This window comes from Orbicella faveolata, unplaced genomic scaffold (assembly GCF_042242905.1).
Source record: "Orbicella faveolata isolate gen_17 unplaced genomic scaffold, um_ofav_v1 contig_47, whole genome shotgun sequence".
Classification (NCBI taxonomy): domain Eukaryota; kingdom Metazoa; phylum Cnidaria; class Anthozoa; order Scleractinia; family Merulinidae; genus Orbicella; species Orbicella faveolata.
Genome location: NW_028301577.1, coordinates 14,231,590 through 14,259,474, shown reverse-complemented (window position 1 = coordinate 14,259,474; position 27,885 = coordinate 14,231,590). Strand labels below are relative to the sequence as shown.

The window sequence follows — 27,885 nt, the reverse complement described above, 5'->3', positions numbered from 1 at the left end:
AATGCAGACTGCTTCGCATCCACATAATTAACTCTTACTGTAGCTTAATTATTTGTTCAAGAGTTCACAGTTAAATGGTTTCGAGTAAACATTTTATTTTAAGTCAAATTTAAAATAATTTTTGAGTTATTTTTTTGTAAAAAAGAAAATACCTCTTAGTTGGCGGGTCTGGGGTATGTTATCACGGATCAATGGATCAGTAAGAGATGTATGTATGTCACACCAATCAGATTGGAGCTACTTTAAACAACCAATCAAATTGCTGCTTGTTAAGGTGAATTGTGTGTGGAGATTTCATCCTGTTTTTAGAACGGCCATCTTTGCTTTTCTATAAACAGAAACAGGTATTCTTGTATTGGCCTTATTCTGACATTTCCCATGCTTTGTTTGCTATGGTCGAGCCCAGGACTTTGTGGATGGGTTTCAAGAGTTCAGAATTCAATCATCAGCCAAAGAATCATAGTCTTTGGCATACACTAACATGTTACCAAGTCTTTGCACCAGGGGCTTTGCTTTCCCATTATGTGAAATTTCGAATAAAATGAGTCTTAGCTGCTTGGTAACTTGGTGAATTCTAGGACAGGAACGATTGTTTTTAGTGCAAGATGCACCATTGGGATAGCGAAGGGGCTTTTGTCCATGATGGTATTCGCCAGGCTCCCATAAATATCATTTACATTATGTGCAGTTCAAGAATTCAGTCCAAACCATTTATGTTTGCGCAACATGTTTCAGTTTGTGAATGCAAGTTTCAATTAAGTAGCGCTATTTAGCTGGCTATTTACAGAGTGATATGGTCTTCTCGCTGAAATGTTCCTTGGAATCAATACTGAGATACTCATTTGAAGTACAATATACAAATTTCATTAGCACTCCCCAAGGGGGCTTTTCAGTACTAATACTACTAAAAAAGTTACATTAAAATTACTAATTTCATGGCTTCTTATAAAATTTATACAGTTTTTCATGTGTCTGGTTGTTACTGGTCTCAAGTTAGGTAATGCTGTTTTCCTTCCATAATGTCTTCTCAGTTAAACAGGTTTTGACATGGATATTAATTTGAAGTGGTTCTGTGGAATATCAAAACCAAAAAAAAACTACGATTATTGCTAGCAACAGAATAAGACCATGCCAAATTGGTTCTTGTTATAAAATGACTTAAATTCAATATGTTGACTAGCAAACGTGACAATTTTTCTTTTCACGCCAATGTTTGTAACTCGATAGTTTTATTTTCCTCGTAAAGGATACGACACGAAATTCTTGTTTAATTTCTCAAAAACATAGGGGCGATGTGGTTTCTCTTTGTTGCTGGAGATAAATGGTATTAATAATGGTAATTGAACTGAGTGGAGTGCAATTTGGTCTGAAATCATACACGTGATTTCAAAATAGAACGAGTGCGCAGCGCAAGTTGAATTTGAAATTACAAGTATGATTTCAGACCAAAATTGCACGACACGAGGTTCAATTGCCACTTTATTAGATCCATTTAGAAATCGCACAATTTTATCGCCTTAAATCTTAGATTTTTGGTGTATTGTTCCAGTAGCCGGTTTGTTAAAAAAAGTGGAACTGGAAACGCCTTTACGTCTCATTTAGTATGCAAAATGATGTTGTGTGACGAAAACTCATTCAAGCATGACAAAGAAACAAGCAGTTCTGAAGTCAGTTCTGAAGTCAGTGCTGAAGTCTATTTCAGGTATAAAAGTTCAATTCTCGTCGCCTGAATCAATTATGGAAGGCCTTCCTTTCTTCTGTGGTTGAGTTTAGTGCTATCTATCAGACGCTATCCAGAGACGTGTCCAAATACAAGTTTTACAACTGGATCAGCAACAACTCGCTGAACAATCAAGTTGCAATCAATTGTAGAAGCACTTGGATCAGCCAAAATAGTCAAGACAGCCGCACTACCAGCAGTCCATGCCTCAACAGGGGCTGATAACATGGGTAGTTTCTCAGGAAAAGGGAAACTGACTTGCTGGAAATAATTTGAAGAGGCCAATGAGTCAATCCTTAGATCCTTAGTCAATCTGGGTAAAGATGAAAAACCCAACGAAGAAACCCTTGTGGGGAGTGAGCAATTCGTCTGCCAGCTGTACCAGCCAAAGGCCACAATTAAAACTGTCAAAGAGCTCAGGTGGTCGTTGTTTAAGACGAGATAAGCTGAAGCTGACAGATAACCAGCAACTAAGGCAGCTCTGCACCAAGCCATACCACAAGCACACTTCCAGTTGATGGTTTGGAACAATGACTGCGTAACTAATCCTGTTTTACTGTCACCACAAGGGTATGGTTAGACAATGGAAAATAACGAGTGGATCCCTGACATGACAACTCTTTCACTCGTTCCCGAGGCTACAGCCTGTGAAGTGCAAATGTGCAAAGGAACGATGCTCGATGAATCACTGTCAGTGCTGCAAAGCAGGGCTGCTATGTACTAACCTCTGCAGTTGTTCCGATGATGACGATAATGATGGATGTGAGAATCAAAAAGGCGAATGAGACGACGATGACAGCGATATTGAGGATGAAGAGCATGATGATGATTCGATGATTAGATATGGTATGTGTCCTTAGACAAACACTTCACCAACGAAAGGTGAAAAACATGGCCATTTTCATTTTTACTACTGCTCTTTTTAAGTTTATGTTGCTTTTTTGTCTTTTTTTAATTATGTAGGTTGCTACCAGTGTAAATTTATCATAAAATGAATGGCTGCTTAGAGCCTCGTTTCTGTGCAGGAAAATTGACCACGTGACAAAAGAGAATATCATCAGTGCAACCACATCATCAAGGAATTAATTTTGAGAAAGTTTGACAAGCTATTGTGAACATTTAAAAAAGGTTACATGCGATTTCTGGTCCAGCCTCAATTTCTTGCTAGGTCACGTGACCACCTCATAATCAGCAGCTGTCAATAAATGATCAAATTGCGTATTTCTGCCCATTTTGGGTAAGTTTGTCAAGCTTTTGCAAACATTAAATATTAATAGTAATACGTAATATTCTCTTCCAGGCTTGTTTTCATGCTAGAAAATCACGTGACCACTTCACAATCAGCAGTTGCCACTAATTAATCAACTTACGAATATCTGCCAAGTTTGGTGGTTAACCGATGGTAATTGATGAGGTTATAAATAATGGTAATTGAACAAAGTGGAAAACTCATTCGAGTGTAACAAAGAAACAAGCAACTCTGAAGTCAGAGCGAAAACAGGCTACTTCATACATCAAAGTTTAATTATCGTCCCCTGAATCAATGATGGAAGACCTTCCTTTTCTTCTGTGGATGAGGCTGAGACTTCTAGTTGTCTTTGGAGAAGGAATTTAAAGGTGCAGCTAGTGTAATTTCTGCGATAGATTACTTTTGAGTTGTGAAACTCCCTCGGGTGCACGATGCCCAGTGGATAGTTTTTCTCTTTTAAATACCGTTCAATGGCACTCTGCATGACTTTAAGGGATTCCAGCTTGTTATCAGCTCCATTTCTTTTTTGTGACCTCGGCGTAGAACTTAATACTCAAGACCTTGTCAAGTTCTTGTGACGTCGTTTGTTTCAAGATATTTTCAAGATGGCAGGGCACCAGCTTCGGAAGACGTTCGTTCGTCATTCACTGTTTTGTGGAGCGGGGCGTATTTTGACTACGTATGTTTATTCACAGCGACAGAGTTAAGCTCTTGTGTTGCTTCATTTGAAACAACCGGAAACCAGGAAACATCTACCTTCTTGAGATGGCCCTGAATCTGTTGTGTGGTTTTTGTTTGTTTATGTTTTGTTGGACGGATCTTGAGCAGATGCTGAAGAAAAATTGCCAAAATATTCATCAAAATGAACACTGAATGTTGGAAACTTCCTGTAAAGTAGGTCTCCAGCCTGAAGGAGCTCATAATCGTCATTCAGAAACTGTAATTAATTAAATTCGTCAAAAATTTTGAAAAACAACAACAATAAAGTTTTAGCAATAATTGTTACAAAATTCACCACATAATGGCTTTTTGTCTTTCATTTTCCTGAATTTTTAATGCCTTCTTTAAACTAACCTTGAAATCTGATTGGTTGTTTTGTTTTACTGTCCCATTCTCATTGGCTGAGAAAAAGATGCGATTTAGAGCAAAAAATAGTGTGATTCGTGAATAAATCGCACTGCTGAAAGCCAATCAGATTGCAAGGATAACCAGTGATTTCAAAATGGATTTAATAAAGAATTCAATGTACCAGCCTCTTTTTCATGTTGGCTCATATACGTCTGATTTTCAATCCTCCTTAAAACTCGTCCTAGCAAGTTGCAGAGTTGCCACCAAAACTTTTCATGTATACTAGACCCCAATGAACACTTTTAGACTGGTGGCTTGCTTTCAGCATGCAATTCCCACGGGATTACATTTGCTCCCAGACTACCAGTGAATAGTATGTTTTCTTTGTAAATACCATTCAATGGCATGATTTTAAGGGAGTCTAGCTCGTCATCATCTCCGTTTCTTTTTGTGACCTCGGCGTAGGACTCAATACTCAGGATCTTGTCAAGTTGTCATGCGGCGCTATTTGTTTTAAGATATTTCCAAGGCGGCGGGATTGGCACCGGCTTCATAAGACATTCGTTCATTCACTATTTCGTGCAGTGTGGCGTATTTTGACTATGTTTATGCACAGCAACAGAGTTGAGCTCTTTTGTTGCTTCATTTGAAATTACCAGAAACCTGGAAACATCTACCTTCTTGAGATGGTTCTGAATTTGTTGTTGTGTGGTTTTCGTTTGTTCATGTTTTACTGGACTCGGTATCATACGGATCTTGAGCAGATGTTGATGAAAAATCGCCAAAATATTCGTCAAAATGGACACTGAAAGTTGGAAACTTCCATTAAAGTAGATCTTCAGCCTGAAGGAGCTCATAATTGTCATTCAGAAACTGTAATTAATTAAATTTGTTAATTTTTTGGAAAAACAATAACAACAGTTTTGGCAACAGTAGTTTCAAAATTCTCCACACAACGGCTTTTTGCCTTTCATCTTCCTGAAATTTTATTGATTACTTTAAACTAATCTTGAAATCTGATTGTTTGTTTTGTTTTACTGTCCCATTCTCATTAGCTGAGAAAAAGATGCGATTTAGAGCAAAAAATAGTGCGATTCGTGCATAAATCACACCACTGAGAGCCAATCAGATTGCAAGGATAACCAGTGATTTAAAAATGGATTTAATAAAGTTAAATATCTGGGGAAAAATGGAAGGAGTTTCAAGTTTTTTTGCATACGTTATTTCTCGAAAACAAAGTGCAAATTAACAAAAACAATAATTACACAATGACGCTTTTCATGTCAAAACAAGTCAGTCAGCCAAAAATTAGCTTGATCCTGCAAAAAAAAAAAAAATTGGCCCAAATGCTATATACGCCCTTTTAGCACGAAAGCCTTCAATTTTCAGATAGTCGCGTCTGATATATCAAGTCACGGAATAGTGCATTCTTATTCTGTTGCCACCTTTGCCATTAACAATAAAACCACTTCAAATTAATACACAACAAGAAGATCTGTTAGATCTTATAACTATGCTTTTGAAATTTACCTGTTTTCTTAGCACTACAGTAGCAATGCAGTGCACATTTGAAAGCAGTCCTTGATGATTCATTTATTGAGTTATTTTTTTGTAAAAAAAAAACCCTCTTAGTCGGCGCGTCGGGTATGTTACAGGTCAATGGGTGAGTGAGTGAGAGATGTATGTCACACCAATCAGATTGGATCTACTATAAACAGCCAATCAAATTTCTTGTTGTAAAGGTAAATGGTAAGTGAGAAACACAAGGTATGTATAAACACAAGGACTTTGGTAATTGAAAAATAAAGAGTGATGTGTATGTTGCCGGTTTGTGACTTTTAGTCCGGTTTGGAGGGGAGTGACAGTTACATACGTACATTGGGTTGTTTTAGAGTGCATAATTTTCAGTGTAATGGTGGCTAGTTATGAACAAGATGAGTCTTGAGTTTTGAAGCAGTTCATGAGTTAGTAGTAGGCAAATGGCATGAGATATTTTTATTTTTAATTACAAAGGGTAACTTGATACTTTTGTTTTTCACAAGGAGTTAATTCAATTAGAGGTCATGAATCATCGCTTCTAGTTCTTAGGACATGTTTTAGAGAAGACGAGACTATTAAGATTTGAAACAGTTCTAACGTTTACAATAGTAAGTGCAGGTAACGATTGTTTTGTTCTTGTTGCATGCAGATATAATGAGATATTTTTATTTTTTAGTTTCAAAGGGTAATTTGACCCCCTTCTTTTTCACAAGGGAGTAAATTCAATTAGAGCTGACGAACTGTCACCACGTGTTCCCACGAGATGTTTGCTATCTTTAGTTACAAAATGGTAACTTAACACTTTCGTTTTTTATATGGGAGTAAATTCAATTGGAGCTGACAAGGTATCAGCTATTATTCCCAGGATATTAAACAGAAAAGAAGCTTTCACTTCTGGATGGTGTTTATGTCTCTGCAGTAGCAGTTTAATATTTTTATTTGATGGACATTTTATGACATTGTTTTCAGTCCAATATTTTTAAAGGTAAAAAGTATGAAAACCATTCAAATGTTCTTTGAAGACTGCGTGGCACCAAGTGCAATTTAATTAAATCAGATTTTCAACATGTCCGAGAGTTTTTTTCTCTTTCGTTCTATTTTCGGTGAAGTAGTGTTGTTGCGTTGTGTTGTTCTCTTAACTTGAGTATTTTTGAACAAAAATTCCTCTTGTGATCAGTGAGTGAGGGAGTTATGCATGTCCGCGTGTCACACCAATCACAGTGTGGGCTGTATCAAAGTACGAATCAAATTGCTTGTTAGAAAATAAGATGGTATCTACATTAATCTGGAGATGTGTCAGATTACTGTAATTTGTTCAGTCAAACATTTTATGGCTTTCTATTTAGTTATCCTACCATTGCCAATGTAACATCATATGTACATCATAAATTCCCAGTTTCTTCCTTGCTGTATATTGCAACCAAAAACACTTGTCAAATTAACCACATCATTACTGTAAACAATTCCATGAATGCCCCTATCTCACAGACTTTCAGTTCACAAAAAAATAGCTCTTGCACACCTTGCGTGCCTCTGTTTATATTGGTCTGTGTTTTCAAGTTCTGCGTTTTCGAGGCCTGTGGTCTGTGGTCTGTGTTTTAGGGACACCCTATCATTTTTGTAACTAGTGCCTGTAGGGCTTCATTCTGGGTGAGTTTGAAGAAATTCAATTTTTGCGCTAATTCCAAGTCTAGTTGATATTTAGGGGAAGCTGCTCTTAACTATCCCAGCAAAAAACATTCCTTTTAGTTCTTTTCACCTTGTTACAAAGGATTCAAATACATGTAAGTGGGTCAGGTAATTTCTGAATAAAGGGACAGTGTCTCAGCTGGTTATCAAAAGTTTTTCTTTCATGCTTTCTTGCCAAATGCCAGCAAACATACAAATGAATTGGATTAAAAGATTACACAGAGCAAAACCAGGATTAAATACAGGATTACAAGAAGGATAGAAGTGGATAAAGTTAATCTCATTCATTTTGTGACAGGATCTCAACTAGATATCAAAATAATTGCCATTGTTCCTTAATTTGGTGGCATATGCCAGACACTGACCATAAGGTTAAGGTCACAAGAGAGGAGTTAGCAAGAAGTAATTAAAATGTTAATCAATACAGGTTAAATGTCTTCTTGACAAGAGGATTTGCACTGCTGAGGAAGCACCAATTGAATAATAATAACTATATAACTGATTGCTCATCAAAGCCTTATCTCATAGATCAGTCCAACTGGGTTAATACCTGTGAGAGAGATTTTGAGTGAAAGATTGACTGCAGCTGTAACGTGGACAAACAACCAGTCATTCTTGCTTAGTGACAATAATTAGATCCACCCAGGGGGGTGATACAGCCCAAATCACCAATTTTGCTCAAACTTGGCACAAATGTTATGTTTGGTGAGTAAATGATTGCGGCAAAACAGTTCGTCAAAATATTTTATCCCCTTCAAGTTTTTGCAGGGGGGGGGGACCCCTGCAAAAATGGCCATTTAACACTAATTTATGCATCTTTAATTGGCCATCTTTAGTTTAGTACTTCTACCACAAGAAAAGCCACGCGAAAATGAAATCCACTAGAACTATCAGTCTAAAAGCACAGATGTTCATTTCAACTGGGCAATTTGATTTCTCTCCTTGGCTTCATCTTCAGTAAGGTACATATTTTGTAGTGTTGTGAATAGCCTTTTATTGATGGCAAATATCTGCAATAGGCAGAACCAGATGCACATTATAGAAATATCTAGCTAAGCATTTTCCTATCCATTACGAGTAGAAATTCTGCAAAAACAAGCACTTGAGACACTTCTTTCAAACATTTTCAGAGCTATATCTTGAGGCATATCGATGGAACACTGCAGCGGAACATTCAACTCACAAACTCCCTCAACTTATGTTTTCAGGTGTAAAATAGAATGGAAACAAGAGGCCTAGAGGCCTTAACGCGGATGGTTTTTTTAAGTTTGCAGTGATCATCGTTGGTTTCTATGTGAAGAGTGATGCCCAGTAATGACATTAAGTGAAAATGGTGAATGCTTTTTGAATCTACGGCTGAAGGGCTGTAGATTCTATGTCATTGAGCATGTCTGTTAACCAAAATCGTGTAGCAAAAGAATATTCATACTTAATCAAACTTCGGATGTGCGAAGATCGCTTCCCAATTAATGCCCGAATGACTGACTGTACGAGTGAGAGGAACAAGATTGGTCACAATTGATTTGTTGGTAGACTTTTGGTTAGTCAAACCTGTCAATGTTTGTAAGAGGGAGTTGCTTGTCAAAACGGAGGGGAAAAAAATAAATTTGCTAGCAGAAGCACAGCGTTTACAGAGCATTATCAACGACTACGATCTCTAACCGCTGACCGTATGTATGACATTGCAGACTCGTTTTCCCATGCTCTTCGAAGTGACGGGAATTGGTGAGTAGACAAAGTTTTCCATTTTTTTCTGATATAACCAGGTACAGCTATCAGCGAATGTGCCAAGACATTGTTCTTGAATGATCTTGCATGATTTTGATTGGTTTACGAAAGGTTTTGATTGGAAATACGATTGTTACGTGCCTTCAAAGCATCTTTCGAGCAAATAAAATGCACATTTGCAAATTGATGTTTATTTCATGTTTTCATACAACCCAGAACTCAACGTAATGTTTGTTTTATTATAAATATTTGTTTCAGCTACAGGCAGGATCAATTCTAAAATGCTCTGCTGACAAATAGCTATCTGAACCAGGTCGATACAAAGAATGTTCACATAAATTCTTCATACGGAAATTCTGGATTCTTTCAATATTAAACACCAACAGATCAGGAAGGTTTGCTTTACATATATGAACAAGAGTAAGTTCCGTGTCATCTGTTCACCATCGTTTAAGCTTAACTAGCTAATATTTCTATACTATCTCAAAGGGATGTCCCTGGTTTTATGAAAAGCTTTTATGAAGAGCCCGAGAGTTATTGACGTCACCATCCTATACAAAAATTACACAACTTAAAGCATTTTGTCTTTGGCAACAGAGCATGCAAAAGTTAATTTCCTGCATCTACTGCCGTTCCCATCTTGGCCTTCCTGCCCTTGCATCATGATGTTGCTTGTGATGCAGAGGACATTAATGCCATGCACTCAAATTTTAAAACAATATATTTTGCAATGTAGAACAGAACCTGCTATAATGAACACTATATCAAGGCTTCTCTAATTAAGTGAGTAATCTTAACTCTTTCTGATTCACCAATTTGTTGCTTAGCAATGACGTCATCAGTTTTTACATGTGGACGTATATAGATAGTGTTAGCGGCATATTCCCGCCAGTAGTTCAAGTTTCAGTTATCGTGCATGCACAGTACGTGTTTTCAAGTAAATTAAGTTTTAAGCTACCCTTGACTATTTAGAGTGCAAGCGGGAACCGATGTGTAAGTGCAAACTGTTTTCTATGCTTGCTTTTTAGTATAAGTTTCAAGTTTTGACGTTTTTTAACCTTAAGAACCTTTAGTCTCTGGTTTTTTTATACAACAGCCTATTGTACTAAGTCCAACACGTGGCAGGGCCCCAGTTTTCAAAGTTTTTATTTCATCTTGTTTTTAGCGATAGATCTTTATAGTTCACACTCCCCCTACGTTAGGTTTCTATTTAGCAACTTTCCTATAAGAATCTCTGGTAATTCAGTTAAGTCCTTTCCTTGCTAGTAAATTCCCACATCGCTTTCAGTGGCGCTCACGCAAGCACGTTTTTATCGCATCATACAATTTTATTGCTTTCAAGTTTTTAGAGTGTTATCATTTATTGTATTAGGACAGTTAGCAGTATGCGTATCTGCTTGGGATCACCAATGATTTTAATTGTATCTTTACTGAGAAGTTTGACTGGAAGTATTGTCATATCGCAGTTATGATTGGAATGTTTGCTATCATTGTTTCGTGACTCTTGTCATCTTGTAATCTTCTATTATCTAGTAATTAGTTTATTCATTACATTATATTTCAGTTTACGTTCGATTATCGTCAATTAAATCACCGTCAATCACAGCTGATTTTCCGTGATCTCTGGCTTTATTTGATTAGTAAAGCATCTCCCACACACACTAGTCTCATCGCAACAAGTTGTCTAGCAAGTGACAATTCAGCCTTTCAACAGTCGCTGTGAACCTGACGTTACAGTAAAACATCGAGGCTTGTTCTAAATTCGTCATCGGTATTTCATGACAAACAATGAGCATCGCATCCGCACCTGAAGATCTGGCGTCGTTTCTTGACGAAGACACTGATGAAGACCAAGAAAATGTTGTGCCCATTGCCCAGTCAGAACTCAATGTCAAAATTTCAAAGCGAAAACAGAAGTTCTCAGAGAAGGGAAAGAGCTTTCTAAAGGAATTGACAGCAAAAAGAAAAGAAACAGCTTTCCGAAATCTTAAAAGAAAATTAGATCACATTAAGAAACTACATGAAGATCCCCAAACGGAATTAGAAGTTTTGGAAGTCGAACGCAATGAATTAGATTCTCTAAAAGATGTCTTTAATCAAGCGTGCTACACATACAAAAGTCTGCTGGATAGTCCCGCAGAAAGGGAAGAATCCTATCAGTGGTATGACGTTAGAGACCGAGAATTTACCGAACAAAGAATGAAGCTTTGTGAACAAATCCAGCGCCTTGAAAAAGGATCGCTTTTCACCAAATCTAGCGCCTCGTCGAGCCATAGATCAAAAGTAAGATCCAAGTCATCTAAAGGGTCGACTAGGTCCTCCTTGCGTTCCGTTTCTCAAGCTAGAGCGGACGCTGCAGCAAAGGCAGCTAAAGTCAAAATAGAAATGGAATTTCTGGAAAAGGAAAATGAACTCAGGCGCATTCAACTAGAAAAGGAGTATGCGCTCGCAAAGGCAGAAGAAAGTGTGTTCAAAGAAATTCTAGATGAAGAATATAAATTAAACACGCAAACAAAACAGGGAATTAAACTCGAGGACAAGGAGATAAGCCCCCAACAACCGACAGCCATCACGACAAGAATTGCAAAACAGGAAATGAACACCAACAGCCCTCCTTTTGTGCCTAACACGATTCCAGACAACTTTGGCCAGCAACCAGCAAACAATATACAGAACTTTTAACCATCATCTAGTATAAGTTTCGCCCTGAACCAACTGGTCAACCTTCAAGCCCAACAAACGCAATTAAGCTCAGCACTAGTCAATCAACAAAGGACCTTTCACCTCCCCGTTAAGGAGACTCCGACATTTTCCGGCAACTCATTCAAATATCCAGCTTTCGTGACTGCATTTGATAGTATTATTGCCGCCAACGTCTCCGCTGATAAGGACAAATCGTTCTTCTTAGAAAAATACACAACCGGCAAGGCCAACGAGGTGGTTAAAGGTTTCCTAGCGACAAACTCTGAAACTGCATACAGCGAAGCCCAGAAACTGCTCGATCAGCGTTTTGGAAACCCTGTGGTGGTAGCCGAAGACTACAAAAAGAAACTTAGAGGTTGGCGACAGATCAGTGATGGCGATAGTAAGGGACTGGAGGAATTCTCTGACTTTTTGGTACGCTGTGAAGAGGCTATGAAGACTATGAAATCTGTCGGAGCTGGATTCTGCTCAGATCCTACAGTCGATCTCCGCCAAGTTGCCATCGTACTCGGGCGTCAAGTGGTGTAGGTCCGCTCATGAGACTCAGGTAAAGGGAAAGAGGCTCGTGGGTTTTACGGACTTTGTAAAGTTTGTCAAACAAGAAGCCGAAGTAGCAAACGACCCGATCTTTTCTCCAGACGTGCTTAAGAGAGAAAGGAAAAGGAACGGCCCGGTTAGAGACAACACCCATGGCACAAGGTCGAGGCATCAAGGTGGAATCAATCCAAGTCAATCATTGGTCACTTCTACTACTCCAGTAGGCCACTCTGAACAGACACAATCAGCAGCCACATCGTGGCGCAAACAGTCCTGCCCAGCCTGCAATGGCAAACATACAATAGCGAAGTGCAGCAATTTCACCAAGGCTACTGCAGACAAGAGGTTGGATCTCATCATCGAGAAACGCCTATGCTTCAGATGCTTCAGAGCAGGTCACGTTTCCGCTGACTGCACATCCAAGCAAACCTGTGGTGAGTGCGGAAAGCGTCACACCTTGCTACACGGAGCGACTCTAAAGTCAAAGACACGCAGCAAGCAAACTCCGCCAAGCACTCAGTCGTCACGCAATCCACCCCAACCCTTGCAACCAGACCACGCTGCCGAGTCTGCTCACTCAAACGCTGCCAGCGTCTCCCACAGTTCTGTCGGTACATCGAACGCCATCATCATGTCTCGAATCGTGCCTGTAGTCCTGTACCATAAGGATAATCCCAGCAAAGAAATTAAAACGTACGCACTCTTGGATGACGCTAGTGACATGACGTTCGTGACAAATAAGGTAAAGAGCGAGCTTGGAGTTGAGGGAGTCGACACAAGTCTCAATTTAAGCACAATGCATAGCCGCAAAGTAATCCCTGTATCCCGTATCGACGGATTGATAGTGGAGCGCCCCAACAAACACGCGCAGGTCGAACTCCCTAAGGCATATGCAAGAGACATAATCCCATCCAGAAAGGACCAAATCCCAACCCCAGCAGTAGCAGACAAGTGGCAACACCTGAAGAAAATAAGGGACAAAATACCTCCGCTAGACGAAAACCTCGACGTTGGAATACTGATCGGATCCAACTGCCCGAAGGTGATTAAACCAAAGGAAGTGATAGCTGGTAAAAGCGAAGATCCATACGCAGTCCGAACACTCCTTGGTTGGTGCATAGTCGGACCAGCCAGTCTTTCAGAGACCCCCCTAGACGAAGACGGCGTAGCAACGTGCAACAGGATTATAGCACATGAGAACACGCCTGAAACAAGCCACATTAGTTTTATCCTGGAAGACAAGACAAAGGAGGCTCTAAACCCCTGCTATGTAAATCAAATGTTTAAGATGGACTTTGCGGAAAATAAGCACATGGCTCAGCAAAGTCTCTCCAAGGAAGGCAAGAGGTTTCTAAACATCGCAGAGACGCACATACACAGACGTGATGATGGCCACTACGAACTTCCACTCCTGTTGAAGGAAAGCTTCAAAGGTCTCCCTAACAACAGAGATGACGCTGTCCAATGCATGTACCACCTCAAGAAACGGTTTACGTCACCGAGTAACAGAATACAAAGAAGAGTACATGAAGTTCATGGGAGACATGATTGAAAACGGCTACGCCGAAAGGGTTCCAAGTGATGCTGACGCGAACTCCGGCATGACCTTTTACATTAATCATCATGGTACAAGACATCCGAAGAAAAAGAAGTTAAGAATAGTCTTTAATTGCAGCCAAGAATACAATGGGAAATCTCTGAACAAGAATCTGTTGCAAGGTCCTCTACTGACAAACAACCTTACTGGTGTCTTGAGATTCCGACAAGAACCCGTTGCTGTGACATGTGACATTGAGGGCATGTTCCATCAAGTCCACGTCAATCCCGAGCACCATGACCTGCTTCGCTTCCTCTGGTGGGAGAATGATCTTTCTAAAGATTCTGTAGACTATCGCATGACAGTTCACCTGTTCAGTGCGACGTCATCACCAAGCTGTGCCAACTTTGCACTCAAGCAAACCGCGAATGACTTCGAGGGAGAATACGGTGAACAAGCAGCCAACTTCATGCGAAACGATTTCTATGTAGATGACGGCTTGAAGTCAGTCGCTACAGCAGCGTCAGCAGTAGAATTGGTGAAAAAAGTAAAAGCCATGTGCCACCAAGGAGGATTCAATCTTCACAAGTTCTTGTCCAACAGCAAAGAGGTAATCAAGAACATCCCCGAGAGCGACAGGGCAGAGGGAGTTAAAGAGATAGACCTAGACCTGGACGCACTTCCCTTAGAACACACACTAGGAGTTCAATGGTGCGTCGAATCTGACAGCTTCGAATTCAGCGTTGTCCTGCAAGACAAACCATGCACGAGACGAGGTATCCTGTCGACCGTAAGCTCTATATATGACCCTATAGGTTTTGTAGCCCCCCTAATGCTTCAAGGAAAGTCAATACTGCAAGAGTTATGCAGTCTCCATTTGGACTGGGACGATCCAATACCAGAAGACACGAAGATGAGATGGGAGAAATGGAGAATGGAACTGATGAAACTACAGAGCATCACGATTCCTCGGTGTTACAAGCCTAAAGATTTCGGTCAAGTCGTCAGAGCAGAGCTGCACCATTTCAGTGACGCAAGCATCCGGGGCTATGGCCAGTGTAGCTATTTACGTCTCGTAGTTGATGCAAACAAGGTCCACTGCGCTTTCGTGATGGGAAAATCGCGAGTAGCTCCTCTCAAACCTGTAACCATCCCGAGACTCGAGCTAACCACCGCTGTTTGTTCCGTACGGATAAGTCAACAGATTCATCGTGAGCTAGAATACCGGATCGATGAGGACTTCTTCTGGACGGACAGCAAAGTTGTACTTGGGTACATAAGCAATGAAAGCAGACGTTTTCATGTATTCGTCTGTAACAGAGTACAAGAGATACAAGACAGTACCCACAGAAGCCAATGGCGGTATGTTGACACTAAACAGAACCCAGCAGATGAAGCGTCACGTGGAATGAAGACCGATGAGCTCCGAGATTCACGGTGGATTCTGGGACCAGAGATGTTATGGAAAGAAGAAGGCGAATGGCTGAACGATGACGAACAAGAACATAACTTGAAGTACGACGACCCAGAGGTCAAGAAATCCGTCGCCATGGCATCATCCTTAGTCGACCAAAGAATGGCCACCCTAGAAGAGAGAATCGAGCGTTTTTCTGATTGGTACCGAGCCCGGCGAGCAGTAGCACTCTGTTCGAAGTACATCCAGAAACTAAGGACGGGTGAACAAAGAACCAAGCGAAGTGGTCCAAGTATCAGCTGAAGATTTGGAGGAGGCCGGAAGGTCAATCATTCACGCCGCGCAGTCTAAGGCCTTTCAAGGTGAGTTTAAGTTACCTGCAAGGGAAGCAGAAGAACAGGGATCCTTCCCGAAGCAGAAAACTGCGAAGTTACGCAGTTCAATCAACAAGTTAGATCCGTTCATCGATGAATACGGAGTACGATGAATACGCATTGGCGGCCGCCTCAAGCATGCAGATCTCTCAGACAAGGTGAAGCATCCAGTAATCCTACCCAAAGGCAGCCACGTGACCAGCCTTATAATTAAGTACTACCACGAGCGCAGCAAACACCAAGGCAAAGGCAAAGGAATAACGCTTAACGAGATTCGATCCCGCGGTTTTTGGATCATTGGAGGCTCGTCCGCTGTGAGCAACGTCATTGCTTCCTGTGTGACATGTAGGAAGCTGCGAGGTGCCGTTATTGAGCAGAAGATGTCTGACCTTCCCGAGGACCGACTAGAAAGCTGCCCACCCTTCACATATTGCGGCGTAGACTACTTCGGCCCATTCACAATTAAAAAAGGGCGCAAGGAGCTAAAACGCTATGGAGTCCTATTCACTTGTATGTCGTCAAGAGCTATCCATCTGGAGACTGCAGCCTCGCTGGACACAGACTCCTTCATAAACGCATTGAGACGCTTCCTAAGTTGTAGGGGCCCAGTGAGACAGCTAAGAAGCGACAATGGAACAAATTTCGTAGGAGCTCGTCAAGAACTCAAAGAAGCTTTAGAAGAAATGAATGATAGCCGTATTAAGGAAGAACTCCTAAAGTCACAGTGTGACTGGATCAAATTCGAGATGAACGTTCCAGCCGCAAGCCACATGGGCCGAGTATGGGAGAGGCAAATAAGGACGGTGCGCTCAATCCTATCCTCACTTCTCTCTAACAATGGTACACAGCTGGATGATGAGTCCCTGAGAACGCTAATGTGCAAGGCGGAAGCGATAGTCAACAGCCGCCCCCTCACCACCAATCACCTTTCAGACCCAGATTCGCCAGAACCGCTAACCCCTAATCACTTGCTGACAATGAAATCTAAGGTTCTACTCTCACCACCCGGAAAATTTGAGCCAGCTGACATGTACACCCGCAAACACTGGAGATGTGTGCAACACCTCGTCAACGAATTCTGGACCCGCTGGCGAAAAGAGTATTTACTAAGTCTTCAGGAACGACAGAAGTGGACGCGGCCTCGTCGAAATCTACGTGTCGGCGATGTCGTGATGGTTAAGGACACCAACCTTCCACGGAATGCATGGCAACCCGCCCACGTCACCACGGTCTACCCAAGCCAGGATGGTCAAGTCCGCAAAGTTCAAGTAGCTCTACCAGATGCCTGCCTGGACAAGAAAGGAAGGAGGTCAGGACCCATACGGTATCTGGAGAGACCGGTACAGAAACTGGTACTTCTTGTGCCATCCCCTGAGTAAAGACCGGAGTAGTCCCGGCCGAGGAGCCTGCTGCCAACCATGAACTGTGACATTAGTTTTCATGATAAATATAGGTTATAAACATTGTAGACATTCATGTGCTCATCAAGTACCTATTTCGTTCTAAAGGAAAGAGAAAACCTTAGTTGTTGTTATCCCCCCCCCCACCGGCACCCTGCAAGAAGGTGGGCTCATCAATCATGGACCTCGGGCCTTTGAATTTTTGTGACAAAAAGTCTGGGCATTTTTTCTGTGCGAAGATTTTTTGGGGGAAACTTCCAAGCCACCCACAAATAAAGATTTGGCATTTGTGACAGTTCCCTTTTCCTTTATGCTACGATGACATTTACGACGATTCTTCTGCAACACCTTGTATGTGCTGAGAAGTGAAAAACAAACTTGTGGTCACATGATCTCAAAATATCGGGAAAAAAGACAAGTAAATACAAGAGTGAAGGGAATTTCTCACATATAAAAAAAGCTCCTAATGACCTGTGTGATCTTGGCTTGATAGGAGTCACATAAACAGCAAAATTCAGAGATTTCCCTTAACGCCGCGTTTATAGGTAATGTAAACATATTCAGAGAGTTTTAACCAAACAATTATCGTAAAGCCAGCAAATTCTTAGGATGAACATCTTGAAAATCTTGTTTTAATACAGCACTTATACTGGAAAAGAAACACCTTTTCATTCAGTAATAGATAAAACGACCTTGAGCAAACAAACACGCTCTTTCTACGTCAGAAAAGATATCAAAACGCTAGTAATTTTCCAAACACTATTTGCATACGTGTCGCTTGAATCGAATTAGAACACATGGGTGCTCTCGAATCAATGTATTGTTTTCTATTATTCTGAACAGTTTATTGCGAATGTTACTCCATGTTTCTACGAGCCGTACAGTTCTAATTCGGCTTGCTATGTATGGCTTTGTTTGTTCTTAAAAATGAGTGCTAGCGTAAACAACATACGTTTGAGACATTTGGTAAGATCAAGTAAGTTGCAGGGTAAACAATAAGTCCTTCCTCAAACGTTTGAAATGCTTGTTCAGGTTTAAATATTTCAAATCAAAGCAATGCAAAAATAAATTAAGCTCAAAACAATGAAATCCAAATTTATAATAACTAAACAAGAGGTTATTTTGATGGTTCTTTATTACATGTAAATATACACCTTCAAATTTTCTTTGAACACATGCAGTCCACCTAACGTGCACTACAAAAAAATGAATGTGTTAAGCTAAGTTCTAAAGGCGGCAAAATACAAGAAACAAAAACCCGTATCTTGTATATCACCGCTTAAAGGTGGCGACGATATGTTCAGTACAAAAACTCTCAACTTGGCCTATGTTTCGAGTTTTTCACCTTGTGTGATCAACTTTATAGTTGCAATCAGTACAGAGTGGGTCTAATTTGAGCAACAAATTTTGGCTTTGCTGCTCATTCATCAAAATCACAACTTGTCACGCATATAATTTGCTCACATTTCGTGACAAGTTGAGGGTTTGTGTATCTCGTGAAGCCACCTTAGAGCTTACCGCAGGAAGCCTTCCACGTAGCGAAAAAAATCAACCTTGAATGCGGATGAAAAGCAACAGGAGCCACCATTGGCTACAATGTAATTACCTGTAGCCAATAACAACTTGCGTTACAATTTGCAACTACCATGAAGGGAAAAAAACAAACAAAACGACCCAAATTTCTAACACGGATTGCTTCGCATCTGCATAACAAGGAATAACTACTACATACATATCACTTAGATGCGATTTTAGGCTCTCTTGATCTTTGATTGCTGGATTGCAAAATTGTCATCTGTATACGGGTCCTTCAACCCGGTGAGTTTTAAAGAGAATATCCATTGCCATCCGGCTTTCATGGTCACAGATGCTAGCAACTTGTTGGCATCACCACTCAAAAGACTGCTCAAAATCCACAGACAGCCATCACTGCTGCTATAACATACAGTTAACAAATCGAATGCAGTTTAGTGTTGTCTGTACTCTTATCGACAATGATACATGTCATCACAGTGGTCAAAATGTTCCAGACTCATGAGGCACAGCCGAGTGAGTCCACAACAAATTTTGACCACTGTGATGACACATATCATTGTCGATAAGAGTACAGACAACGCTAAACCACATTCGATTTCTTTTTTACACAATATCAACGTCAAAGAAAATGTTTTTTTCAGAGCACGACGAAGAGCGTGACACATTGACACGACCAGCGTTGTCTGTACTCTTATCAACAACGGCAAATTAGCCAATCAGATTGCAAAATTAGTAGCAATTGTGGTAAAAATCTCTTTTTACCGGAATTGCTACTAATTTTGCAATCTGATTGGGTAATTTGCCATTATTGATGAGTCCAGACAATGCTGCTTGCGTCAGTGTGTCACGCAATGCCTTTTTCAGCTTGCGCTCTGACGTCGATATTGTGGTAAAAAACAAATTGAATTGTGGTTTACAAGGTCTGTACTCTTGTCAACGATACGCGTCATCCCAGTGGTCAAAATTTATTGTGGACGCACTTAGCTGTGCCTCATGAGTCCACAGCATTTTTACCACTGTGATGATGCATATCGTTGTCGATAAGAGTACAGACCAGGCTAAACCACATTTGATTTGTTTAATTGAAACCCACCACAAAAAAACCCACCAAACACTCTGCCATTTTTGACAATGTTGAGTTGACACCATCATTGAAAAGTAAGCGGTTCAGTAGGTACATCATGTATGGTAATACAAATTGTTCCGTATAATATCGTCAAAGATGGCGGCATGTTTTGTTGTGGCTTTTGAAAGAAATTAATGTGTTACAGCAGTAGTGATGGCTCTCCCTGGATTTTGAACGGCCTTTTGAGTAGGATTATCGACAACCTGTTGATATCTGTGGTGATGAAAGCGGAATAGTAGTGGACGTTTTTCTGTTAAAACCTGTGTCAAAGTTAACAGGAAGGACACAAAACTGAACATCTTGAAAGGGTATCAAAATCCAAGAATCAAAGAGAGGGCAAAATCGGGTCAAAGTGACCTGTATGCAGTAGTTATTTCTTGTTTCCATTCTATTTTACACCTGAAAGCATAAGTTGAGGGAACTTGCGAGTTGAATCTTCTGCTGCAGTATTCACATCGATATGCCTCAAGATATAGCTCCAAATATATTTGAACCAAGTTTCTCAAGTGCTTCTTTATGCCAAATTTTTACTCGTAATCGATAGCAAAATACTAAGCTAGTTATTACTTGTTGAGTTCGAGTTAGGTTAAGACAGAGAAATGGCTTTTGTGTTTTATTGGATGTTATGAAATGGCCATAAATCGAAAAGTTATATCTAACAACAACAACAACCATTTATTTGTACTCACAATTTATAAAATAATTGCAATAAACATTAAATTAGTATAGAGTACTGCCTGCCCAAAATAACCATAAGGGCTAAAAAGAATGGGCAGACATTACGTTACATAGATTATTTATACAGTTATCGGTTGGTAACACACTTACACACACACACAAATATAAAGATACAAACAGAATGGAAACTTACAGAGGAACAGAATATATCCTTATGAATTAATTAAAATAATTGTAATATTTAATATGAATCAATAAAGTGTATTTTTAATTTCCTCTTTAATTGAAAATCAAGTAATTGTTTGTCAGACTCATCAAGAGAATTCCAAATTTTAGGTCCCTGATATCTAATGTTGAAGATTCCGAAATTGAAGGGGTGAGTGCAAAACCATGTTAAGTGACGATTTGGGTGAAAAAAAAAAATTTTCGTGAAAGGGCTTGAATTTTTGCATGTGGTCTTCAATGTAATAGAAAAACGCGGCCCTGTATTTTTGTCGCTGGTTTTTGCTTCGTTTTCGAGTTATAACGTATGCAAAAATACTTGGCTTTTCCTAGCCATGTCTTTAGAGTTTATTTGTTGAACAGCAAACAGGCAGACTGTTTATAGTGTATGAAGTCAAAATCAAATCTCCCAGCATATATAGAGCGGAAATCTGGGAACAGATTGTTTACATCAGTTATTGTGACGTGAGCACAACACGTGAATCGATCGAGCGGCAAACAAAATACCATCGAACAAAAAAGAGATGTGCTGCATTAGAGCTCTGTCAACTAATATCTTAAGCATTGTGTTAAAGTACCTTGTGTGCCTGCCTGGTGGTTGAGAGGCATCATAAAGCCTCGATAAACCCGTAAGTCATCAGCACGTTTTAAAGAATCAAAATGTGTTCTGAAACTTCGAAGGCAGCTGATATACCGTAATCCTGTTATCGGCGTTCGAAGTCAGATCGAGCCAGGCAGCAAAGTCCAAGAGCAGTTCTTGCCCAAGAAAAATACCCTCTGGTGAGTCGTGGCCCATTTGCCAAGCGTTGCTAGCGTCAAAGTTTGGAAAGCGAGAACTGGTTTTAGACTTATAAAATTTGTCTTGTATCGACCGCCATGTTTTCCCGCGCACGAGGTGTAAAGACCCTTCCCGGCATGCATTGCGATCATGTTCTGCTCGCATTTCTCGAACTGGTAACTAGATTGTTTCGGCTTTTTTCATTTAAAGATAATAATGGCCAACAAGTAGCGATCGATTGTAACATAGATCTGTGATCCAGGTTGCGTTGATTTTATTTCATATCGGCATGATTTGTAGTGTTTTGAACTTCTAGGATCAGCGGACATGCAGATGTATGGAGACCCGTACGTTGCACAGAAGGGTTAATTTGTTAATCTGTTAGGCGGTGCGTGACATAAAGCTACGATCACGTTTGTCGAAAAATATGTATTTATCTCGTGATTTTTAGCCATTTAAGACGTTGCTGTATTTGGAAAAGTGCTTATTTGATGTTTATTTGTTCAGTGCAGATAGTCATTGTCCCAGATAACCAAAGTAAGTTCCAGATGTTAACACTATTTTCCGGCCGCCATATTTTACCTATTTAAACCTGAAATCAACATTTTTGAGCTTATACGTTGCGTGAAATTAACATTTTCCTGTTTTCTAAGTGAAATCAACATCCTTGCCGTCACGCATTACGTGAAATCAACATATTTACCTATTTAGACCTGAAATCAACATTTTTGAGCTTATATGCTGCGTTAAATCAACATTTTTCTGTTTTCTAAGTGAAATCAACATCCTTGCCGTCACGCGTTAACATGAAATCAGCATTTTTGCCTATTTAGACCTGAAATCAACGCTTTTGAGCTTATACGTTACGTGAAATTAATATTTTGCTGTTTTCTAAGTGAAATCAACATCCTTGCCGTCTCGCGTTACGTGAAATCAACATTTTTGAGCTTATATGCTACGTGAAATTAACATTTTGCTGTTTTCTAAGTGAAATCAACATCCTTGCCGTCACGCGTTACGTGAAATCAACATTTTTACCTATTTAACCCTGAATCAACATTTTTGAGCTTCTACGCTACATTAAATCAACATTTTTCTGTTTTCTAAGTGAAATCAACATCCTTGCTGTCACGCGTTAACATGACATCAGCATTTTTACCTATTTAGACCTGAAATCAACATTTTTGAGCTTATACGCTGCGTGAAATTAACATTGTGCTGTTTTCTAAGAGAAATCAACATCCTTGCCTTCACGTGTTAACGTGAAATCAGCATTTTTACCTATTTAGACCTGAAATCAACATTCTTGAGTTTATACATTGCGTGAAATTAACATTTTCCTGTTTTCTAAGTGAAATCAACAACCTTCCCTTTACGGGTTAACATGAAATCAACATTTAAACCTTTTTTGACCTGAAATCGACATTTGTGAGCTTTTACATTGCGTGAAATTAACATTTTACTGCTTTCTAAGAGAAATCAACATCCTTGCCGTCGTGCATTAACATGAGTCAACGTTTTAACCACTTTTGACCTGAAATCAACAAATTTGAGGTTATATAAGTTGCGTGAAATTGACATTTTGCTGGTTTCTAAGTAAAATTGAAGTCCTTGCGGTCACGGCGGGCCGATCCTTTGTTATAATAAACCGAGGCGAGACTTCGACTTATAACAAAGGCTTGGCTTGGCTATTATGACAAAGGGTTGGCTCTGTTTATCATAACAAAGGCCCGGCTTCATTTATTTGAAGACCTCGGCGGGAAAAGGGCACTAGGTATTTTAATCAAAAGTGAACTTTGTCGAAAACGCTCCAAATTTCGCATGCAGTTTTGTTTAGGTATGTTTAACAATGTCCCATAGTTTTTCCGCTAAGCTTCGCTTCGTTTTCGAGATATTGCGTATGCAGAAAAACCACTCGGTTTTCCTAGCGGCGTCTTTATAAACAAAGCAAAAACCAGCGACAAAAATACAGGACCACGTTTTTCTATTACACTGAAGACCACATGCAAAAATTCAAGCCCTTTCGCGAAAATTTTTTTTTCACCCAAATCATCACTTAGCATGGTTTTGCACTCACCAGTTCAATTAGTTCTGGTTTTGGCCAATGAATAGTATGCCAGCACAGAAAAAATATTGAAGTCCCCAAAATTAACATTTTATGGCTTTTTTGAGAACTTTATTGATTTCTCTCACTATCCATGTTAGAATAATGTGTATTGGTTTTGCCTATTGCAGATATTTGCCATCAATTACAGTGTGTTTACTGAAACCAGGACCACCCAGACAATGGAAACCAATCAGATGGCACAACTGAAACAATAGATTCCAACATTTTCAAATCCAGCCAATCAAATGTCTGGTTCAAAACAATGAAATCTCGACTTGGTCATTGTGGTGCTTGTGCTACTATTACCAAGCTCAGGCCGTTAGTACTTTCGCGTTAGAAAATATTGTGTTACTGTACTTTAGATTTTACATTGACAAGCGTGATTAACTCATTAGATTGACAGTTTTCCACTGTGAACATATGCCACACAAAATATCACTTTTACGGTTGTTGTTTAAAACCCTAGAATAACAGATTTTGACATTTTTTTACATAATAAATTCCACTCCCAGCTTTCGGTTATTTACCATGCAGTTCTCGGAAAAACCATCGTGTCCACTGTCTCAGAAGCTGTACATTTTGGAGTTTGAGCTCCCTTTCTGGGTTATCGGTGTATTGAAATAACATCTAAATGGAGAATTCACACGAATTTTTTCCATGCTGTACTATCAAAGCCTCAGCGTGTAAAATCACTCAGGCAAAAACAAAAGACGATAGCGCCAAACCTCCCCCGGATGGAAAAGTCGAAGATATTGCGAACAAAGAATTCAAGTTACAAGTCCATTTTTGTATTAAGTTAACTTTTCATTTCTACTGCTTGAAGTTTGCTTTCAGCTCCTTTCAGTTACATCAAAAATAATCCCTGCCAATTCCTACATATTTTCAAACCTGTACACATGCGAAACTACTCAGAGACCATTTGAAGGGTTTCTTTTAAACAGCCACGACAATATTCAAACCCTACACCACACACTCTGGTGGTGATATATATTTATGAGTGACACTCTTAAGCGGCTTTTCTTTCCATGTATTTTCTAAACCAAACAACCCATAGAAAGTGGGGCAGTATATAATTCTTAAATCTGCAAGCACGTGAAACTACTAACGGTTTGGGCTTATTAATTGCATAAGCATCACAACGGACAAGTTAAGAGATTTCATTGTTTTGTACCAGACATTTGATTGGCTGGATTTGAAAATAGGACATTTGATTGGCTAGATTTGAAAATGTTGGAATCTATTGTTTCAGTTCTGCCATCTGATTGGTTTTCATTGTCTGGGTGGCCCTGGTTTCAGCAAACGCACTGTAAAGGCTATTCACAACACTACAAAATATGCACCTTACTTAAGATTAAGCCATGGAGAGAAATCAAATTGTCCAGTTGAAATGAATATCTGTGCCTTTAGACTGATAGTTGTACAGCATGATCCAGTGGATTTCATTTTCACATGGTTTTTCTTGTTGTAGAAATACTGAACCAAATATGGCTAATTAAATATGCATAAATTAGTGTCGAATGGCCATTTTGTCGGGGGTCCCCCTAACTTAAAGGGAATAAAATATTTTGACCTACTTTTTTGCCACAATCATTCCCTCACCAAACCCAACATTTGTGCCAAGTTTGAGCAAAATCAGTGATTTGAGCTGTATCACCTTCTGCCTGGTGCTGCCTCATTTTCTCATGGACACACTCTTAATACTAAATTAATAGGTCCTCAAGTAAACTAGACAGTACCTCTGGTGTCTGGGGAAAACCAGTGCAGTTCCACTTGAAATGTTTAACATCATCGAATGAAAGCTCTGGTAGGTTGTCCTAAAATAGATAATTGCACTTAAATTGAACCCACATTTATATCATTGGAAAAATATGAACACTAATCAAAATGACAAAGACGAATATTTTTGTCAACACACATTTTAAATTAACAATTTTTCAACTTTGTACCAAGTAAGACAATTTTCTCAGCTGAGAGAATCATGTTCAAAGGTATTTTTTCCTGTTCCTAGCTTATACTTTACCTTAGAATATTACTTAGGTGATTATAAACAGAGGTTATGTTGCAGTCACTGGTCAAGGATTAAGTCATATCTTACTTGAATCATCTGGTGCAAGGTGATAATTATAATGAAAATGCAAATCACTCATTTTCAAGCTATGATGTCATATGACGTCATTGCTCGATGTCAGGATGCAAAATTCCTTTGGATAAATGATGTCATGTACAATTTATCCAGAATCAAACTGAGGAGACCTGAGAACTAAGCCAGTTTCCTTGAAAACCACCATCTTGATTTTGGTAATCAAGCGACATTGTTTTGCAGCAGCTTGAGGTATCGACAATGTGTCGGTTAGATTTGAGATGGTACAAACCAGAAGGCAACTGACAGCAGCTTTTAAAGGGATTGAAAAGGTGAGTTGTCCAAAATCATTGTTTTTCTCAATCATGCAATATATTTGATACTGTAATGACCCATAATGAAAAGTTCTGATCTATGTTGTTTACATTTTATTGGGAAACAATGAATCTTCCAACTTTGAGTTTCAAAGTCATTTGCAATGAATGCCTTCATAGCAAACGACTTTTTTTTACACGCCGCTTTTGACTTACTGGCTTGTCAATGATATAGAAATATCTGAAATATATCCTGGGCCTTTGTTTTTCAAAATGCTTAAGGTCATTCCTCTTCATGAGATATTGATTGTTAATTCATACCTTCTTTTATTGTTAGCAGAACAGTGAAATGGTTAATGTGTATTGATCTTACTTCAGTTAGTTATCAGTGTATTTTCAAGTATTGGCTACATTTCAACAACAGACAGTAACAACCATGTTTGCAAGATACAGTACAATGTGAAATGTTGTACTTTAAAGCTAAATTATTTAGCTATAGGATTACAGAGTCATATTTGCCTCAGTGTAAATACACTGCCAAGTTTTGACAAAAAAGCAAAATAGCCACCTTATTCAAGTTCATATTTTTCACAATCAAATGAAGCGATTTTGTTCCACTTTTCAGCAAATGTGGTTCATGTGCATAAAAATAGCATGCGCTCCAAATGTGCTTCCCATAGGCCCGGCAAACATATACTAGAGTGACTCAATTAGATTTGTTTCATGTTACCAGTCAAAAACTTCAGCCAAGATTTTTTGATAGAATTTGCTTAAACTCGCTACTCATCAGGCACACTATCTAAACTACAAGTACAGTAGACAGTTTAGAAAGAAAACCTCTAGATGTCAAGAAAATTGACCATGAGTAAAAACAGCATTAACGTCATTGCGTTGCTATGGTAACTCCCATCTCAATAAAATACACCACACCCGAAACTTTGGTCTATCCCTAACAAGAGTGTGGATATCAATCTCCTGTATTATGCTTTAGTGCACTGTGATTTATATTTAAAGTTGGAAGGTATCACCATTGAAAAATCCAATCAAGCCACCTTAATGCTATGGATACCTGACTGGATACTAAGATAATATACCCAGTCCGTTTTATGAAGCTCGCATAGGTGTACAAGTTTTCGCAGAGCACCACACCTCTACGCTTTTACCACCCATCACTTGGGTACTTCTTCTCTTGTGTGTGTATATAAAACGGTGGCATGTTACCATGGTTACCAATAGTTTTTGGTCCATTGTAAAAGTTTTTATTCAACCCTACGCCTGAACTCATTCATTAACAATCATTTCTACATAATGAACTGTATGGCTCTACGACCACACATATTAAGATAATGAACTGTGTGGCTCTGTGACTCTATGATCACACATAACTTATCTAGATAATGAATATACGGTCGTACTAATGTTCTAAAGGAAAGTAAAATATACAGTCAAACTAACATTCTGAAGGAAAGTAAACAAACTATACGGTCATCCTAACATACTGAATGAAAGTAAAATATACAGCCATACTAAAACACTGACTGAAATTAAATGAACGACCATAATGAATGAACACACTGAAATTTACAAAAAAAAAATTATGGCCGTACTAACATACTGAATGAAAGTAAAATACACACAGCCATACATCTACTAACACACTACATGAGAGTAAAATATATGGCCGTACTAACATACTGAATGAAAGTACAATATAAACAGCTGTATTAACGTACTGAAGGAAAGTAAAATATGTGTGCCGTACTAACACAATGAATGAAAGTAAAATATACAGCCATTCCAACATACTGAATGACGGTAAAATGTATACATGTACAGCAGTACTAACACACTAGATGAAAGTAAAATACATACGGCCCTACTAACACTGAATGAAAGTAAAATGTGCCCAAGTACATGAAACTCGACATGGTTAGTAAAAATTTTCGTTAAATTAAGTAGTAATTATCATTCATAGAAACTCTTCTTACAAATAAATATTAATTTTCATGAAAGGCTGAGGTTTCCTTTTTTTGCATAAGATCATTTTCTTTCTTGAACAATTTGTTGTTCTATAAAAAAATATGCT

At 39.2% G+C, this 27,885-nt stretch overlaps 1 protein-coding gene and 1 long non-coding RNA gene across 3 annotated transcripts in view; one reads left to right on the top strand and one right to left on the bottom strand.

Annotated features, from left to right (window-relative positions):
* LOC110045142 (uncharacterized) overlaps nucleotides 1-27,885 on the bottom strand; it is a 109,863-nt gene that overhangs the window by 62,225 nt on the left and 19,753 nt on the right. For both annotated transcript variants that reach the window (XM_020750736.2, XM_089279784.1), the window contains one exon: nucleotides 25,142-25,219. In XM_020750736.2, the coding sequence (XP_020606395.1) occupies nucleotides 25,142-25,219 (78 nt within the window). The remainder of the gene's footprint in view (nucleotides 1-25,141; nucleotides 25,220-27,885) is intronic.
* LOC149097259 (uncharacterized) lies at nucleotides 9,755-10,603 on the top strand. Its single transcript, XR_016204231.1, has 2 exons — nucleotides 9,755-9,986; nucleotides 10,558-10,603. It is a non-coding gene; the product is annotated as an uncharacterized LOC149097259 (long non-coding RNA).